The sequence below is a fragment of the Apus apus genome, chromosome 2 (assembly GCF_020740795.1).
Source record: "Apus apus isolate bApuApu2 chromosome 2, bApuApu2.pri.cur, whole genome shotgun sequence".
Lineage (NCBI taxonomy): Eukaryota > Metazoa > Chordata > Aves > Apodiformes > Apodidae > Apus > Apus apus.
Window position 1 is genome coordinate 48,644,079 of NC_067283.1, and position 20,129 is coordinate 48,664,207.

Consider the following 20,129-nt stretch of genomic DNA (forward strand, 5'->3'; position numbering starts at 1 on the left):
CCATCTTCATGAAAAGACTTGCAAGAATAGAAAGCTGCCCTTCCAACTCTGCCTCCACTACCTGTGAAAATGTAAAATGCTTCCCGACCTCATAGCCACTGCCTGCCTCTGTGTGCGTGAGAATGCCCGCATTACTTTCTTTCACTACGATGACCACACATGCTCCTCCAAAGCTATTCACAGCATTAGAAATACAACTCCTCCCTCCGGTGCCCCGTGTGTGTGTGGATGTGCGTGGTTCAGGCGTTCTGCTTCGGCTCACTCCCCTCTGATCGCGGAGCTGACGGGCACGACTCTGCTCCACACCTCCCGGCTGCACAGGGAGGAGAGGCGGATTAGGGAAATCACAGAAGCAGGCACACAAGTGACCTACAGACCCATCCATAACTTGCTCCCCTCGCAGCGGTATTGCACAGGGGAGGGGAGGGAGGAAGGACGGAGAGAAGAAGGGGGGGGAGGAGGAAGAGGAGAAGGGGAAAAAGAAAATCCAGAGAATTCTAGTCTTGCAAATGTAGTGAAATCGAGCGGTTGGAGTTCGTTTGCTCCAGAAGAGCAGAGAAGAAAGAGGATATTAATGAAAAAAAGCGAGAGAGGTCTGTAGCCTTTTTTTTTTTTTCCCTGATAGTAGCGGTGTTTTAGAGGTAAAATGATTCCTCCGAGCAGCACGACCGAAGTCAGCGTGGACAGCGTGGAGAAAGAGAATGAAGTGGACAGCACAGAGCAGCCCCCTTCTCCAGCATCAACTACCAGCCAGGAATCAAAGGTACTCCGATAATTGGATTAATTTTATATATTTTTAATTTTTTTTATTATTTTTTTTTTTACTCTTTCTTTGCTTTGAAAAGAGATGCATGGCTTTGATTTTTATTTGGAGCCCTGTGCCAGGAGCAGTGGTAGAGTGCTATGAGCCACCTCTTATTGCAGTGCCTGCTCTGACACTCCTACTTCTGAATTCTCTGTGTCACCTGGTTAGCTTAGGAATCTGAACTGGGAAAATACCTGGTTTTTGAGATGGTTGGGTTTGGGAATTTTTGCTTGTGTTTTCTCTCCCTTATTAAAGTCAGGGGGAGTGGTGGGGCTCAGAGAGGGGATCAACACCAATAGATTTGGTTAGATATTTTCACGCCAAGCATCAGATCATTTAAAAGGTTTTGTTCGTGGTTGGAAAGAATTATTTTTCTCACAGGATCAGATAAGATAATTTTACCTGAGGGCTTGGAGTGTTTCACTCACATCACCTTCTCTGGCAGACCTATCAGTGAACTTTCATTGTTTAATGAGCCAGCAGTTGAAACAGGATATAAGTGACAGCTTTGACACAATAAGCCTTATGAACACCATCCAGAAAAGGTGGGGGGAGTTTTACAGCCTTTTATCTCTTGATTATTTTTTAAATGTGGTTCAATTTACCTTACTGAAAACCAGATTCCTGTTCAAATGGCACAGCCTCTGAGTTTTTAATTGCCTTGCATATGAAAAGTTTTTCTGCCTGCCAGTATGCTACTTGGAAGACAGAGAGGTAAAGGGAAAAAGTAGTAGCCTTACATAATTATGTTCTTTGCAGTCTACCTGGTTAATGTGCCTTTACTGATCTTCTATTTCTTACTTATGATTTGGTATCATTATAGCACCTGGCAGATCTTCCTGTGAACTTCATAGTGATGCTATGTGCTATGTAAACATGTAAAAATAGGGAGGTCCTTAACCCCAAGAGCTTACAACTGGGTAGAGCCTTAGGAGGTACTGTGTGAGCAAAGCAGCTGCTTGACAGGGAAGGTTTGTGCTCGCCCGAGTTGAAAGACAGTGGCTGCCTGGCTCTAATGTAAGCAAACAGCTATGTTATTCCACAGTTATAGGTAGGTTACTGGAGAGGGAGTCCAAATTATCTGTCTGTGTGGGTAGAGTTCTGATGTGGGCTTTGGGATTTTTATTTGTTTTATTAGACGCTATACTCCAAAGAGGAGAGCTAAGGTATTCCCTATTTAAAACAGCCTCTTTAAAAGAAAAGAGCTCTCCCAGCAGCTGTGACATATACTAGACACTATACCAGTTCAGCACTACTGGGACACTGCTGCAGTCTTCCTGGTTAGTGGGAAATGAAAATTAAATGGGTTATAGGTTTAACCACATGCTCTAAAAGGGTCTAGCTGATTGGTACATAAATCTCCTCCTCCCCCATCCCCACCCCCACCCCACCCAAGACCACTTCTTTGGAATTGCTGAAATGTTATTTGGCCAGTGGAAACCTCAAGCCCTGGAGTCAGGTCCCAAAAGTGACCAAAAGCCTTCACGGTATTGCCAGCACCAGCTCCTCATGTGTGCTGGGCTGTGCACAGGGTCTGGCGGGCTCTGTGCTCCCAACTATTGTCCTCACTTAGTGCCAGGCAAATGGTTATGAAGCTCAAGGTGCCACTCACATTGCCAGGCACTTCATTACAATGGTGCTCAGGAGACTTGCCCACTGGGTCACAGAGTGCTGTGCCCAAGACAAACTGATCCAACATGAATCCTAAACAGAAAGTGATGCGCTGTGTGTAGGGTTCCTTCCTACTGTTTGTGCATCCATGTGCATGCAAGGCTAGAGAGCAAACAGGCTAGAAACTGGTATCTAATCAAACATTATTAACATCAGTTTTTCCAGCCTTGTGAGTATTTGAAGCAATACACTGGAATTGGCAAAAGCTATGACCTTGCAGCTGATGCTGTTACTTGCATACAGATATTTTTAGTAAACATATAATCTACGTGTTTACATTTTTGAACTGCAAATATGATCAGAAAGCATTCTGTATTGTAATTTTCATAGATAGAGTCATAAGAATCGTCTGAACTCTCCAGTGATGGGATAAGATTTCTTTATTTTGGTCCTAGTAAACAGCAGGATTGAAAAACTGAAAAATGTTGTTTGTTCTTGTTTGCTTTTGAGGTTTGTTTTGTTTGGGGTTTTTTGTGTGTGTGTTTGTTGTTGGTTTTTTTCTAAGAGAACTGATGTACTTCAAAAGCTAAGGACCTTTATAAAGGCATAAGTCAGTGCGTGCTAAAGGCCTGTGTGCAAGCTTTTATCTCACAGTGTCCCCTGCTGAGGAGCTATCCTGTCATTCACAGAGGGCTAAGCTTTCTTCAGGTACTTCAGTTGCATAGGTTAACAAGTTCATGTCTGCTGCAGCTACTGGAGAACTGTTTGTGCAGTATCTAATTACCTCACAATGACTTGTTTCTGTTGCAAAACACTATTATGACTCCAAATATAGGAACAGAAACAACATGGATAATAGCAACCTCCAAAATGCATTTGAAAACATTTCAGCAGAAAAACAATTTTGAAAAACTAATATAAAAATAGTGTAGCAAGCTTGCTGCCACTCCTGTGTAACCATAGACAACTGTGACACATACTCCCTTCTAGTAACAAAGTCCAGGAAAAGAGTTTTATCTAGCACACTTCAGGCTGTACTCAGAAGATGACCCAGAGGAGACATTGCAATTCTTGAGAGAACATGAATTTGAGAGGCAGAACTTCAGGCTGCTACCAAGTAGCTGAAATTTGGAAGAATTACTCTTGTGTTAGTCACATACCCCTTTCACAGGAAAGCAGCTCTCTTTAATAAATGCAGAAGCCTCCCACCACCCTTTCCTATGGATTAGGAGCATATTTACAGATGAGCACACCCAGATGCTGAAAGCTGAAAGACTGGGCTGCCATGCATGTCTTCCTCACCATGAGCACCTTAACACCTGGGCTTCAGTACAAGTGCTCCGAAAGAGGAAATTCAAATACACTTTCAACTCACTGCATTTCCTGGGCCCTAAGAGCAAACTCATTTACATGTTCTAAGTACATATTTGCCTTATGACATGGTATATATATTGCTGTAGAATATGAATGTGCAGTCTGGATTATGTGTCCTCAAGTACTTTACACATAGTACCTTCAGTATACTCTCTCATTAATACAACTTCAACCAGGTGTCTGAAGGGTAGCAAACATGCTATCATAGAGCCATCCTGTAGCACTCTCTATACTCCTGCTGTGCTAAAATCCCTAGAGCTTGAATGGTTAAAGATGTTTGCAAAACCGATAATTAATTAATTGAAAACATTTACTTCACACCGAAGTATGACTTGAGTGGATACTTAAGGTTTACTAGAAGAAAAACTTTATGATGGTGCCATACAAATGCATGGAATTGCTAATTATATTACATTCATGTGTTTGTAGTTATGGCTCCCACCTGTTTGGGATCTTCACATCTGGTTTCCAAGAAGGCAAATTATGAGTTTGCCAAAAGCTTTCGTAGATTTACAGCTCAATGGGGCAGTCATTAGCTGATGAATCTTAAGGGAAAATTTCCTCCTGGTTGTAGCAATAAAAGGCACACTGCACACTTATACAATCACTAACTTAGCAATGTAAGCAGAAATCCAGTATCAGCAATCACAGATCATACTCATAGAATCATAGAATGGTTAAGGTTGGAAGGGACCTTAAAGATCATCAGATTCCAAACCCCCTGCTAAGAGCAGGGACACCTCACACTAGACCAGGCTGCACAAGGTCTTGTCCAGCATGGCCTTAAACACCTCCAGTGAGGGGTCTTCCACAACCTCCCTGGGCAACCTATTCCAGTGCCTTACTACCCTCATGAAGAATTTCTTCCTGATGTCTAACCTAAATCTGCCCTCTCTCATTTTAAAACCATTACCCCTTGTCCTATCACTGCCCTCTCTGGTGAAAAGACCCTCCCCAGCTTTCCTGTAGCTCCTTCAGGTACTGGAAGGCTGCTATAAGGTCTCCCTGGAGCTCTCTCTTTTCCAGGCTGAACAGCCCTAACTCCCTCGGCCTGTCTTCCCAGCAGAGATGCTCCAGCCCTTTGATCATCTTCATGGCCCTTCTCTGGACCCTCTCCAACAGTTCCATGTCTTTCCTGTGATGAGGGCTCCAGAGCTGTACATAGTATTCTAGGTGTGGCCTCACCAGAGCAGAGCAGAAGGGCAGAATCACCTCCCTGGCCCTGCTGGCTGCACTTCTATTGATGCAGCCCTGGATGCAGTTGGCCCTCTAAATACACAGTATATTTCTGGTGTCTTTTCTGTAAAGATAACTTGGAATTGAGTAAAGAAAACTAAAATTTGAAGGAATATGTGCTTAAATAAAAGATTCTTACACCTGGCAATATTTATTTATGTTTTAGCATAGTTGGCTTGCAGCTCTGTTAGCTTTATCCTTCTTATATTTAACTGGCATTTCTAGATTAAGAGGAAAGAGCCCATCTGCTGATTTCTTTAGGTGTGAGTCAAGTCAATATTGCTGTATTGTGAACAATGGCTGGGTGCATTCTTAGTCAATAGACTATATCTTTGACAATTCCCTTACCACTTTTTAGTTGGGGGGGCGAGGGGCTGAGAATCTATGATATTTGAGCTAGTACCAGCAGAGTTGATCAGTGTGGCTGAACTTCAGGCTATCAGTGTTTCATTTCAAGTATGATAAACGTTGTTCAGGCTCTCTCATACACCCCAGAAGGGGCATCAAGCCCTGTCCCTGCCGTTGCAGGCAATCTGTCATGTAAAAGTTGCTTATTTGTAGATATCAGTGCATATGTGTGAAGACCAATTTTAATTTTTTTTTCCACAGTTTTGCCCATTCACATTACTTTTTGTAAAGTCCAGCTATAATTGTGATGTATCATCTCACACGTCTTTGGTGTGATAGCTTTAAATTTTTCTCCTGAACCACAAAGTCATGGGCCTAACAAATTGCTTACAATCAGGATAGTTAGGTAAGTAGTTGAAGAGCTGAAAAATGAAAAAGACCAAACAAAGAAATAAACAGCAAACAACCATCCAACCAATAAAAAAAGCCCACACCAAAAAGCAGAAAAACCCTTAGACATCCAAATCAATAGAGCGGCATCTGGACTATGTATTTCACAAAATGAATTATTCTGTCTCAGTCTGACACTTCCATACACTGACAGTCTAATGGCTAGTATTCAGGGAAATGCAGACTGTTCTCTTCAAATTCAGGTAGGGCAACTCAGGGAGACACAGCACAGTTGTTCAAGCAGTAGCTACCCTCATATGTGGTATGTAAAATGGAAGTTGCTGAAAAGCAGCAAGGCAAGAAAAGGATGAAGCATTGAAGTTCAAGATGTAGACTTCATTTATGTATACCTCCATATCAGTCAAGAAGGTTGAATTTACTTTCCCTTGTCCTGCTCGTCCAATAGATCAATATTGCTTATGCAATGTTTCAAAACCAGGTGTTAATATTAGATACTGAACTAAGGTAAACAGCATAAAACTTCTTGGATTTTAATAGCATTGCATAAGATTTCAGTCATGTAGGATTTGTGATACGCTGTTAAGCAGAGATCTCCCCCACTTAAAGAGTTAATACTTTATGAGGCTCCATAGATGGTTATTCAGCAATTAATATTTTAAAAGGGCAAGGAGTATGATGTACAGTTAGTGTTTCACCCTCCACACCAGTGATAAATATCCAGTATGTGAACCAGTATGTGGTAGCCTTCAAAGGAACACCAAACAGCTTAAAAAAAATCCTGAGAAAGGGGAAGAAAAAAACACTTATTCCTAATCTTACCCCCATGCCTCTGGGTAAAATGGTGAGTACATACAGTGAAGGTAAGGCTAAAGGAAAGAAATGAGCTTAATATGTTTTACGTGTGTTGATGAAGTGTTAGAAGAAATTGTGTATGGGAAGATTTCATTAAGAGCAGGAAAGTAGTGCCCTACCCTTTCAATAATTCTTTGAGGATACTTTTTCTTATATTTACATTTATTTTTACTTTTTTCTCTTTCATACTCTCTTTCTGATTAAAACATGCTGGTATTGTTTTCACTTTGATATATATGTCAGATCAGTTCCTAGACGTATTGAGATAACTAAGGCAAAACAGATCATCAGTCATTCTCTTCTATCTACATTTTTTATGTTGCCAAAATGAAGAAAATGTCTATTACCTTTCAACAACTAAAGATGACTTGATTGAAATCTTGTGTGGTGAAAAAATTATTTACTAATATATAACATTTTCACTGAAAGAAAACAAGTTGTTTTCAAAGCTGGAAGGCAGTCCAGTCCTACTGTCTCAGTCTCTTATGCTGTATTCTTTTTCATAAAGTAATCCTGTTGAATTCAGGTTTTATCACTACTTTTAAAAGGCTCTCCCAACACCTGGAATGTTCTAATAGATAAGGAATGCCCTTTGCCCCTCTCCCCCTTCTAATTCCAGTCTAAGTTTATTTCTAGCCAGCTTGTGTTGCATTGTAATTTGGATAATGTTGCTTTAGCAAGATTCTTGGCGCATGTCTCCATCATGTAAGCGTATACTTTTTTATCTTTAGCCAGCCTTTTATTTTCTACAGTAAACAACCCAGGCTGACATAAGACAAACTCTCCATTCTTTATCTCATCCTAGAAGCAGATCCATACACCTGTTTCAGGTTTGAATAATCTTCCTTGAAAAGAATTTGTAACTGAATTTGTGCATGGTATTCTACATGAGATCTTTTACAGTATCACTAAAGTTTCAATAACTTTCCCAGAAACCATGGTTCTGATGTTTGTGGCTCCTAGTCACCCTTTGGTCAACCAGAGGTCCCCATTCTATTTCTCTGCAATTTCCAGTGGATCCAGGATATGTTTGTGTGTCCTCATCTAGAGTGGTTTGGATCATGTCTCAGGTTCACAAGCTTGCATTTCCACAGCTGAGCTTCATCATACTTTCATGACTCCATCCCTCATACCCCAGGCCTCCTCAGCTTTGACAATACCTCCAACCTCATTTCAAAGGGAAACTGCTTTGTGATGTGCTTAATCTTTGCATCAGATTCAGTAATAAAAATACAGGGAGCAACACTGACCCCAACACAAGGCCGGTGTTCTTTGAGGAGCTCCAGCAATGACCTTCCTTCAATCTAGTATTTCTTCTTTCAACAGCAACCATCTCCCCTTGAACTTTCCTTAAAAGTTTCTTCACTACTTCCCTTCTTTTCAATGTTGGCTAATAGATTCCCTGTTGGTAGCATACTCAATAATTTTAATAAAATCCAAATAGACATAATCTACCTTTGACCTAACTTATTTTCCTATTCTAGAAAATTTTTCATCTTATCCAAGAAAAATGGTCCAAGATTATTTACGCTTTTTTTTTCTTTTTTTTCTTTTTTTTCTTTTTTTTTTTTTCAGATCTACAGATCTGTATTTACTGGGGTCTGCTTTTCCTGTTTCTTAAAATGAACTTCTATTTTACTTTGTGTCATTTCTGGCTTGATAAATCTTGTTAGGAAAACTTGTTCCTAGACTTCCAAAGTAAAATTTCGTAACAGAGGTTAACTGGTTTCTTTTCTCCCTTTCACCTCAGCAGACACATTGAACTGCTTTTTTAATGTCATACCATTAATTTCTGTAGCCTCTTTCAATTATTCCTATTATTTTGCCCCAGGGTCATTGTTCTGGGAAGAAAGTAAGATGAAGTGTTTGTTGAAAGTCTGAACCAGCCTTTTATCCCATCCTTACTGTACCACAGTTTGTTTATTCTTTTTCTTTCACTGACCTGAATCAATCCTTTGATATTTCCTTAAATACCTTTTGGAAGAACTCAGCTTTTCTTGACAAATAATATTCTTAGACCTAAGGATCCCTGCTTGAAAGCTCCTGTTTTATTTGTACACCAGTGTTGGTTTGTTTTTGTTTTCTTTCTCCTGTTCCCCTCCCCACTATTTTTGCTTACTGTTTTTCTCTTGTTCTCCTGCCCACCACTCTTTGTTTATTCTGGATTTCCTTTTGTTATCATTATTTTCATGCAATTTACCAGGAGCACAGAGTCACAGATTTTTTTATTTATTTATTTTATTTTATTTTATTTAATATTCCAATAGTATTAAGAGAATTGTTTTTAAGAAATTCTATGCCTCTTGCACATCCAATCACATCCACGCATCTGACTGTTTCTGATCAGTCATCTCTATCAATGACGCATGTGTCTAACCTGGTAGCTCAAGGCTAGCAAAGAGCAAGGCTGTTCTACACCCTGTTCTCATCTGGGTTCAACACCATTCAGTGCTTGCTAAGAATCAGCACTTAGCAGACAAAGTGACTTGCTTATACAGCTGTGCTGCTTTCCAGACCACTGGTAAGACCTTTCTACCTTCAGACAAATACTCGCTGAGGTCCTTTTGTGTCACATTCCAAAGTGAAGTGTGGTCTAAAATATATCCATAGGGAGCTGAGATTGCTGAAGGATAGGGATTTCTTCAAGGGAACACAGGACATCAAAGGTTATCCTCTTGAAATCCAAAATACGGATTAGAGCTGCATTTTCCCTTACACTTTATCTAACTTGAAGTAAATCATAATCACCTGATAGACAACTATTACTCCTTGTATTACGAGCATTTACCTTACTGCCTGCCTGAGTCCTTGATGCATGCTCTTAATAGGTAGAAGATTTTATATTTGTTGATTTTTTGCTCATGTTTGTCAAGCAGAGCACTAATCTTTCTGATGTTGAATATTCTTCACAGAGTTTTCAGTCCTGCACAACTTCCAGTTGCATCGGTAACTAGTCATTCAGTGTTATACAAGCACTGCCTATTCCAGACAAGTGAATGTCTATATTCTAGCTGAAGCATAAGTAAACTTTGCATGGTCTTTAGCAAAGAGGACCAGCTGTGAAAAATGAGAAATCTATGTGTGAATGACTGAAATAACTTCACATTGTTTTCTTTTGACATACACCTCTGCTCAGGGAAACCCCCCTGATTCAGTAGACCAGCTGATGCAATATGCACTCTTTGTCAGGGAATTCGATTTAAAAACCCTGCAAAACATATTTACAATGGATGTCTGAAAGCAGACTTCTTGTGTCTTTGACATCAGCAGTTAAATATGACAACTGGCTTGCATATTTATTTTAAGAAAAATGTCTCTCATATCTGTAGTCTAGCATAAATGTGCTAGAGTCCCATAGAAGTTTTCCTGTTGACAGGTCAGCAGTTCTTGGCTGACCTGTTTTTAACTGATGAGGGTAGTTTGCTAAGCACTGACAAATGGAAATATTACAATTTAGGGGTTGCAGTGATGAAACTTTAAAATGCCATAGTGTGAATAATTGTGAGAGAGGTGTTTCCCAGCCACAGAAGGTTGCAAGTTCAATATGGAATTGCAGACAGAGTCCTTTAGGCAAGTAACAGGGACAACCTGAATGCTTTTCTTTTCTGTAGATGTAATGTGCTCCATTTCTGCTGCCATTTAAAAGCTTTATTAAAATGCCACACATGCACTGCTTTATTAATAAAGATCATTTAGCAGTCTAGTCTGCTTTTCTGAGCAGAAAAGCATAATGCAGCTGACCTATAGTAACTGCTAATTAGGTTTAATTCAGAAAGAAGCAAAATACTATAAACTGGTATTAAAAAAAGCTATTAAAATCAGCATTTATAAATATTTTTAATAGCTTATTCATCAAAGCAGGACAAAGAAATGTACGCTATGGAGGCACAGCTCAGGTGAGAGAGCAAAGTAAAACCAACAGGTTGTTATAGCACATGCTGTTCAATATTATCTTAGAAACAGACTTGCGTCTCCATTACCTCAATATTTAACTTCATTTGGTTTTCACAAAAATTCCTCACACATATTGAAGGGAAGCATCACCTTTTGTTGGCCAAGAGTCAGATTTCTGATACAATGCATACAGGTTGCCTCCTCAAACATCCCCTATATAGGTGTACTGTCCATTATTGATTTGCAAGATTTTCCCTACCAGTGTAAATGCTGTAGTAATGATTCTCAAGACCAAAATATCTTTGGATTGGACTGAGAGGCTGAAAACCTTGATTCAGCCTCATGTGCCTCTGCACATACAGAGGGTGAGAAATGGCCTTGGATTGGGCATTTCTGTCCTCACAAGGGAAAAAAATATTCTAGACAAAACTCAACATAGTAAACTTGGCAGAGTGCCACTGACTTCTGTGCAGCTAAATTGAGGATCCAGTTGTTAAGACATTCAGGTCCATATGCGTTTTTAAAATGCACCTACTGTTAAGTTATCAAACAGTATCAATCAACTCAAGGATCCAGAATATGCTATTTTTTGTTCCACCTCTTAGTGTACACATTTATATTACTTATAAGTGTGTGTAGCTAATGTCTCACTTATGTTCACACATCCTCTTTTAATTCAAATTATCTAATTTAGGAATTATTTACAAATAAAGATAAGGTGATTTGTAATGATTTGCCAACTATTTCTAGTAATGAACATTCCAGTGAAAAGTGTGTTTGTCAAGTGTTGTGGTGTTTTTTTTGTTTTTTTTTTACTATGTCAGACCTTGTGTTTTTGAGGAAATGTTCAGTTTTCTTGATTGTGTAAACTTTTTTCAGAAAGCTTTCCCTGGCTGCAGGCAACATTTCCAGTCAAAAGAGGAGAAAATTACATCTTGGATTAAATTGTACAGCCTCACCTGTAATTAGAAACCATCTTTAGGCAGTTGAGTTGGTAGTTCAGTCTCCCTATTTTATAAGTGGAACACAGACTGAAATTATTTTATCAAAAGTGATTTAGAGGAAAACCCTGCCTTATGTGCTCTGGATTAGCCTCTCTGAGGGGAAATCTTTTCCCATTGACTGTGGTAACCAGCTACAGCTGAGTTAAAAGCCTGAATTTAAATAGGGTGAACACCACTGTGAAACTGTCAGAGCATGGTCTTGAACCTTGCCTACAAAACTCATCAGTCATCTGTTCCACTGGAAGGTTAATCTGGCTGAATTTCCCCTTTTCTACCCACAGCTCTCACAAAGACATTTTGAAAGACTGCAGTTGTTCTTTATGTCCGTGTGGAACAAAATCGTTCAAACTGAAAATTTTTGCTGAGTGGAACTGCTGTTTTCCAGCCAAGCCCTGTAATAGGATGTTGTACACCTATGATAAAAAGAGAGAAAAATATGAGCCTGTCCAGACTTCAAAATGTGAAGTACTGTTATTAAACTGTAGCCACGAGATGAATCACATACCAGTTTCATCAAGTCTGGGTACACGGGAGTCTTTGGCAGGTTCACAGCAGTAAGATCTATTTCCTGTAGTTAGTCATAATGAGAAATGGAGTTCATCTTCCGGGCCATTAAAGATCCAGGTGAACAGTTAACTTGTTTTGCTAGCTCCCCTGCTCAGTCTCTGACTTTCAATGTTACTCTCTGTCTGTCCTCTCTGTTCCTATTCTCACCCAAATGCTTTAATCCAGCACCAGGCTCTATGATACAGAGCCAATGCAAGGTCTTTCTTTACAGGAAAAACTTCCAGGTTTCCAAGCTTAGCCAAGTTTAAAGATTCCTGTGAAGAAAATGGATGGTGGCTCTTCTGTTAAGGGTAGGGATCATTTATAAACGCTGTGAGGGTGCTGGCACTCAAGCCATAAGGACACTTGGAACAAAGCAAATTCTACAGTTTGCACTTTCCCTTTCACGTATACCCAAGCTGTGCTTTACTCACAAAGAAGAGGCTTAAGTTGCATTTTGGTGTCCTTACATTGTCTAGTATTACGTGCTCTGTTCCTTGTGGGTGGATGCCTATTTATCTCTCCATGTTACTTCATGATTTCTTTGTATCTGTATGTGGGAAACTATGCATAAATTTAAAACCAAGGCTATGAGGTGATAGAAAACTTCCCTTATTCAGAAGAAATGAAGCCCTCTTCTTAGTCTCCTCTGTTGCATTACTCTCCTCCTTTCTGGCAGGCAGTTGAAGACCAATGCAACTCAGGAGATCCCTTTTCAACTGCACTGTCAGTGGAGGGCTTTAGAGCTCCTGCCTCCCCAGCACTTAAGGCTCCTACAGACTTCCCTGGATTGTAATCCTGCACTTTGTCTGCACTGGCTTTTCTAGCAGTTCCTGCTTGGTATCCAAGAAAAATGCTCTGGACAAAAGATTCCTTAGAGATTATCAAAGCTAAAATGAATGCCAGCAGTTGTAGCAGACCTGCTTGAATCCTACTAGAATGTAGATAAATTAAAAGCATTTCACAAGGGCTCAAAAAATGACAGGCAAGCCTTAGAACAAAAATCTTAACAGCATGATTTGCAGCTGAGGAGAACTCAGTTATGACTAGATGCTGGCCATAAGAAGTAGCCACTCAGTCTGGTTAAAAATATCAGACCTTTTTGAACAAGATGAGAGCAACAACCTATTTTTTCTGGCACTGTAGGGAACACACTGTAAAAAATACAATATTCCTGAAGTAGCAGTAGAAGTAACATAATTTGGTCTTTACTACCAGCTGCTGAGATCTATTAAAAAAAAAATCTCCTTTCCATGAGTTATCACCTCTCCAGTACAGTCATACTCATCTCCACTACTGCATATATAATAAAAACAACAAACAAACCACAAAAACCAAACAACTGACTGGAGAAAATGGATATAAATCCCAGAAGTTAGCACTGCGCTTGTTCTTCCGTGTAGCAGTGGTCAGTAGCTTTGATCTGTGCTGTAATATGCCATACTCTGGATAAGTCAGTGCCACTCTGCTGATACTAAGAGTTGTACTTACTCTACAGTAGACTAGACAAAGTGAAGCATTTAATTGAAATTCCCCCTTTTACACAAGATCCATATCAATATTCTTCAAAACCCTCACTGTCCTTTCCTCTTCCTTCTTCTGTTCCTCAGTTCTCCTGCCTGTCTGAATCCCTAATGGAGCTATTTTTGTGGGACAAGGCTTCACAGTTTTACTGGTTCAAGATTCCTCACTTTCCTATCAACTAAGTAACTCCTATTAAATTTGTTGGTAATTTATGTCAACACCAACAGCTCTTTACTCTCTCAACACCAAAAATACGAAGTTTGGATATGCTTCATTTATTAGGTGAGCACAACCTCAAAGCATTGTGACAAGCTTTTTTGCTTTTTTTCCTCATTATTATTAGCTGTTTGTGTGCAGGCTTGCCTTAGCAACAGTTTGACTTCAGAGGACTCTGAAGGACTAAAAAAAAATCTTTTAACATTCAGAAAAAGAATGTTAAGAAAGAATCTTAAATTTTCCACCTTTCTGTTTGTGCTATTCTATGTGTGTATCTTTTCACACAAAGCTAGCTATCTCAGTATAAAAACACATTTTTGCAGTTCAGGCAGTCAATTTAATCTTGAAACTTAGATAGAGGTAATTTGAGGAGGAAAGTTGTGCAGCTAGTGAGGGTAAAAATAAAATGTTTTTGTTTTGCAGGGTTGATCTTGAAACAATAGCTGGCTAAAGATGTTCAGCAGCTTGGAGGTTTAGGAAAAAACATAAAAGAAATGGATTAGCGTGAGGCAAAAGGAGTCAAAGATGTACTGTGTATCTCATGCATAACAACTCTTGCCAATTGACATCTCCAAATATGTGTATTTACATTGTCAACTTCTTGAAGCAGTGTTTAGGCTTTCAAACACCTCCATAAAGTGCGAAGCAGCTGTGTGTCATATGTATTACAATATCATCATCAAGTTAAACTAATACTTCATGTGGAGAGTTGGCTTAATCTTTATGTGGCACACTGAATGCAGTTTTTGCTGGGCATGACTAATGTGTAAGAACAAAAGACAGACAGAGAGGGAAACTTTCTGAACTAATAACAGGTTCTTTGGAAACTGGTACTACAGACATAATTTTCCCAAGGATTATTTGGAAATACTTTTTGAAAATTAGAAAACTACTAGAGTAGATGTGTTGATAGGGATAAATGCATGCCAGAAGCTGCACTTTGAGAAGAACTTTAATAGAAAATGTGCCAGATCTGGACTGGATCTGGAAATAAGCAGCTCTCTGCCACAATGGACAGTAAGATAACTGGATGCAGAACTAACAAGTAAAATGTTATTGGCTAGGAAAATATTTTACTTGGCACAACATTTATTATGTATCTGGTAGCTGCTGTAGGACTTTTGAACTGGAAATACGAGATGAAAAAAGTTCAGTGAGTACCTATGTGAAGTATGGAGAAGCCCAGAGGAGTGAACTGGTTTTGCTCAACCTGTGTTGTCAGCTCTTCCCCCACAGTTAGGGTTTTAACCAGAGTGGTGCCAGGGCAGCAACATGGTTCTGCACTGGGACCATATGTTTCCTGATGGACTTGCGGTGTCAGAACAGGCAGTTGCAGGATGGCAGCACACCCTGGCCTCCAGAGCACCTGGCAAGAAGCAGCGTTCACAGGGTGGGACAGTTTCAGACTTTGGGAGGGATAATAAGATGGAAGGCAGCAAACTTGCTGCCAGATTGCAAAAATATGCACAAGAAGGGGAAGTGAAATGTGAAAAAGAAAAATTGGAGCTAAACTAACAAACACTACTAATATTCTTAAGGCATAAGTTCCTACCTCATCTCCTTACTGAGAAGAGTTTGAAATAGAAAGGTAGAAACAAGTTGTGAAATTTTCATCTGAATCTCTGTTTGTGAATAGGTAGCACAGAAGGTAGTGCAGAAATCTGTGGGATCAAATAAGCCAAAATATCTATGCTTGGAGGCATTTTTTAAGCCAATAGGCCATATAGCACCCAAATTCTGGCATTGTGCTTCTGTTTTTTCTTTGATCAGAAAATGAGGTAATGTCATCTCAGAGTTAAAGCACAGTTGTTAAGCGAGAAGTTTGGGCAGAATTAATTCACAAAAAGCATGAGTGTCTAGGAAAGACAAAAGAAGCAAGAAGAACAGGTGTCCCCCTCGGTCTATATTTGGTTGTAGAGGAGCAGAGGTTGACAGAGATGGTTTTAAAAATGAGGAGGGAATTGAGCCAGATAACAGGAGGCCAAATGTGGCCAGGTGTTTTTTCATGCTGCATGCAGAAAGCCTGTTTTTTTAATGCCCAGTTTAAAACAGTAAAAAAAAGTTTAATTTCAAAACAACAACAAAAAAGCCCAACAACCCAGCCAAACCCCAAACCTTTGCTCAGGCATCATGTTCACTGAAATCAGTGAGAGTTAGCAGTAAGAAAAGGCCTTAGAATTTGGCGCAGTGACAGTACCTTTATGGTAGGGCTGAGCACCTACACGTTTTCATTGCAAAGTAACTTCAACAGCATAAATTCGGAACCCCAGAAGTAGGAGTAGAACCACTGACAGAATATTAACAACTCCTGGTAGATCTCAATTTTCCTTTCTGTTTTTGGATGGTACAACTGTGATTATACAGTGTGTGGGATCTGGTGCTGATAGTAATTTGTCCTTGGTTAGTATCAGCCTCCCTTCCAGATGTATTTCCATATTTGCTTCAAGAGACATACTACCATTTAGAGTATTATAAAACAGCCCTGTTATTAAAAAAAAAAAAAAAAAAAAAAAGAGGAAACACACATGGGCAAAATAAATTAGTGGAAACTATTGCTATAGGTAAACCAATGGTTTTTAGTGACACATTTTTTTTTAAAGGTCCAAGGGTGTCGTCTTGAGCTGTAATTTCTCATAAGATCAATAGTGGAAAATTGTGATGCATGCTTTATAGATGGACAGGTAAGAGATAAAATCAAGGATGATTAATACTGCATTCACAATCACATTCACTGCAGATTAATAATGAGAAGGAAAAGAAGCAAAACTCAGGCCCTATTTTTATTATCATTCTTGAAGACTATCAGCAGGTAGATACCAGCGTAGCTTCCTTTTCCTCAGCATGGCTGCCTGAATTTACATTACTCTGAAATCCAGCCTTTTAATCTCCAAATTTCATTGTGCTACTTCCACTGCCACAAAGATTAATGGAAGTTACAAAAGGGAAATAAATCACTCTTCCATTTAGAAGCTGAAATGGAAAAGAGATATGCAAACAGGGCAGCAAAACATGGCGTTCTCAGAAGGGACCTCAGAGATAATGGTCCAAATTCTTTCTATGGCAAGAGGCAAGAAGTAACCACATGTGTGCCTCATCCTAATGGGAACAAGATATGGAAATGATCAGTTGCTAAGTAATCAGATGCCTAAGGTGAAATCCAAAGTAGAAAACAAGATGTTGTAAACATGTACCCATCTTGAAAGTATAGGTGAATTAAAAATATATATATGGAAGGAATGTTCATAACCATCTCTTGTTTTCTTCATGAGGTTTCCTGTCATTTTCTGGAGGAAAGATTGGAGATAATTAGATTGCCCAGACCATGAAAGAGAGACAGGAGCCACACAGAGGTTTGAAGCTGATTATTCTACCACCTTTCATAACCTGAATTACAAAAGATCTCCTGCAGCTGGCACCACCCATGTTGGAACACCTGTTTAGCAACAGGGAAAGTATAATCCTGGTTATAAATACAGCATTTGTAGTCTTTCCCTCTGCTCCTGAGAGGAGCAGCTCTTCTTTTGCTAGATGAGGCAAGAGAGGAGATCAAAGAGACATACCATTTTCTAATCCTGATATAAAACAAGCAAAAGGCTTTGATCATAGCTGAAGTGTTTCTTAGTTGGATTTGTAGCATGTTTTGATTTATGCACATGTTCACAAAGGAGGAAGAACTGATGATCATTTAACTCAACAGAATGAATACAACAGTTCTTACTTTGGGACTGTTAATCTCATTTCATTAATTAGATGATAAACTTTGGAAGTGTCTACAGAAAAATCTTCTGTGAAAAATCCTGTGAGTTATTATCTAGAAATGCTGCAAATTTGAGAGAGATTCACTGGTTTTCCTCTCTGCTGGATGCAGACTGAGCACAAAACATTGGTTGAGTGATCTTGCATTTTCCTTAAGCTAAACTTGAATCAAACCTGTTAGGAATTTTGAAGAAAAAATAACAAAGAACAAATCTCTCAGGAAGATAAGTGTAGTATGCATTCTTTTCTTTCTAGATTAGTCTTTCTAATATATCTTGATTAAAAGAAAATAGGAATATGCTGAAATAGGGCTGTTCAGAAACACAACACCAAAGATGGTTTTGGATACAAAATTTGAGAATTTTGGCTGACTAAACAAATCTTTAAATAGGTTGAGGGGGAAATTTTACTTATTTTTTTATTAAAAAGCCTTAACATTTCCTGGATTTGACATGCATAGAAGTATAATTACATTTATTTTAGTTATGTTTCCTCGTTTTTTACAAACTGTTTTAACCTGTTTAAATGACTCTTTTGAAGTAGAGATAAAAATACGCAGACAGGAAAGGTAATATGAGCTCAGGGTAAGTCACACTTGCAGAGTATCAAACACAGAGTTTACTCCTTTTATGCCTTAAGACTAAATTGACAGTTCTGAACATAATGCAGAGAAAAAAGGTTTTCCGTGAGATCTGATGGCAGTTGTTATAGTTAACAAATTGTTGTGTTTCTTCAAATCTGTCACTCCCTGGACTGCATTACTTTGTCCTGTCACATCTTATGCTGAATTTTGACGACATATAGCAGAACCTGGAGCATCAGGGAGACTTTTTCATATTTTTAGGCCTTAAAATATTCAGCACTTTATTTCATATTTGTCTCACATATTTGCTTAACCTTGTTCCTTGCAATATTAGAAGAAGACATATAATACACTGTGGGATCATTTGAAATGAACTGCAGGGGCAAGTGTTGAGAAATAGATGAAATTTTTAGCTTGGTTTAAACCAAGCCAGAAAATAGTACAGAATGAACAGGTCTGTTAAGCAAACACACTCTTTGGCTACATGTGCCGACCGTACCTCATGATAATTTAGAGGTTTGCCAATTGGAGATTCAAATGCACAGCTGCCAGTGTTGTAGTACATCAGGAGTGGGCTGAGAATGTGTGAATCACAGTGACATTTGTGGGAGCAGTGGCAACTGAGCATCCCTTCAGTTTTCATGCTTTCAAACCCTGGGGCTCTTTCAGGAATTGTTGCTGTTACACTCTGGCTTGCCAGTCACAGCATTTCATTGTAGTTAGGACCCTAAGTGTGAAACAAAATCACAGGGAGAGCCCTGCCTGGAAAGATTTATATCCTAAAGAGGTCTAAGGATCAGTGAGTGAATTTTAAAAAAAGTATAGGGTAGGGAGGAGAATCTGAGGATGATCAGAACAGTGAGAGTAGTTGAAGGCACCCAATAAATCACTAATAATATTATAATTAGGTATTACGGAAAATGTATCACCTTCGACTAGTCCAATATAGTATTCAAGCAGACAGTTTTGTTTATTTACTTTTTACAACAATAACAAACATATTTGTTCTGATGCCAGCTATGCAATCTGTTTGGGAAAATACCAAACAGAATACATAGCAGATTCTGCAATAACAAACATTCTCTCTTTGTCTGAAGGGGATTAAAAGGATATAGCTTCCAAAAAAACCAGCGAGGGCAGACACAAGCACATCATAGGGCCAGATTCTCATGCTGTATAAATCAACTACAACTGAAGTCAGTTTAGCTAATTCAATTTGTACTAGTAAAGTATTTGTACTATTTATTATTTAGAAAGAAAAAGGTAGAAAATTAATCTGCTTTGCTCACAAATGTTATCATTAATGCTTTGCCAGTAAACAATACCCAATCCCTTATGTGTTTGAAATATCCTTTTATCTTGTTGATGCTATAAGACATTATACTTCTCTGATCTGCAGGCAAACACACATTATTTATGGAATTGCATACTGGCTTTCGGCATGTCATAATCGTATTTTTGCTCATTAAAATGCCAAGGCAGTGCATTTTCAAGTCAAATCTAGGAAAAAAACACCTTGTCTGTAATCAAAAATCACTTACTTTTGTAGCCCTCAGTTTTAAGAAGAAAATCACTAGCCTTCATGCTCACAAAAAGCAAGCACTTCTGCTTTAGCTGGTTCTCTGTTTGGTCTTAATCAGCATAGGCAGCTGATCCCCAGCAATGCTGCCAGGCTACCTTACACCTTGGTAACATCCAGTTCTTCAGCAAATCTAGTTAACATCTGAAGTATGTTCTGAGGGTTGCTAATATAAATTGAATGCTCCTTGACCCAGAAAATGGACTGTACTCAGTGGATGACCTCCATCAAGACTTTTGTTCTTTCCCTTATTTGAAAGGCTTTTGGTCTGAGTCCCTTTTGGTAATATCTCATGTACCTCATATGCTCTCTAGTGAATCTATACAACATGATCCGGGCCTTGAGCGTTTAAGTCCTTCTTTTATAAAAATGTGAGAGTCAAACAATTTG

At 39.0% G+C, this 20,129-nt stretch overlaps 1 protein-coding gene across 1 annotated transcript in view; it reads left to right on the forward strand.

Annotated features, from left to right (window-relative positions):
- The first annotated feature begins 475 nt into the window (after nt 1–475).
- Nucleotides 476–20,129, forward strand: part of STAC (SH3 and cysteine rich domain) — a 72,322-nt gene continuing 52,668 nt past the window's right edge. The window contains exon 1 of the mRNA XM_051612400.1: nt 476–763. Within this exon, the coding sequence (XP_051468360.1) occupies nt 647–763 (117 nt within the window). The 5' untranslated portion in view covers nt 476–646. The remainder of the gene's footprint in view (nt 764–20,129) is intronic.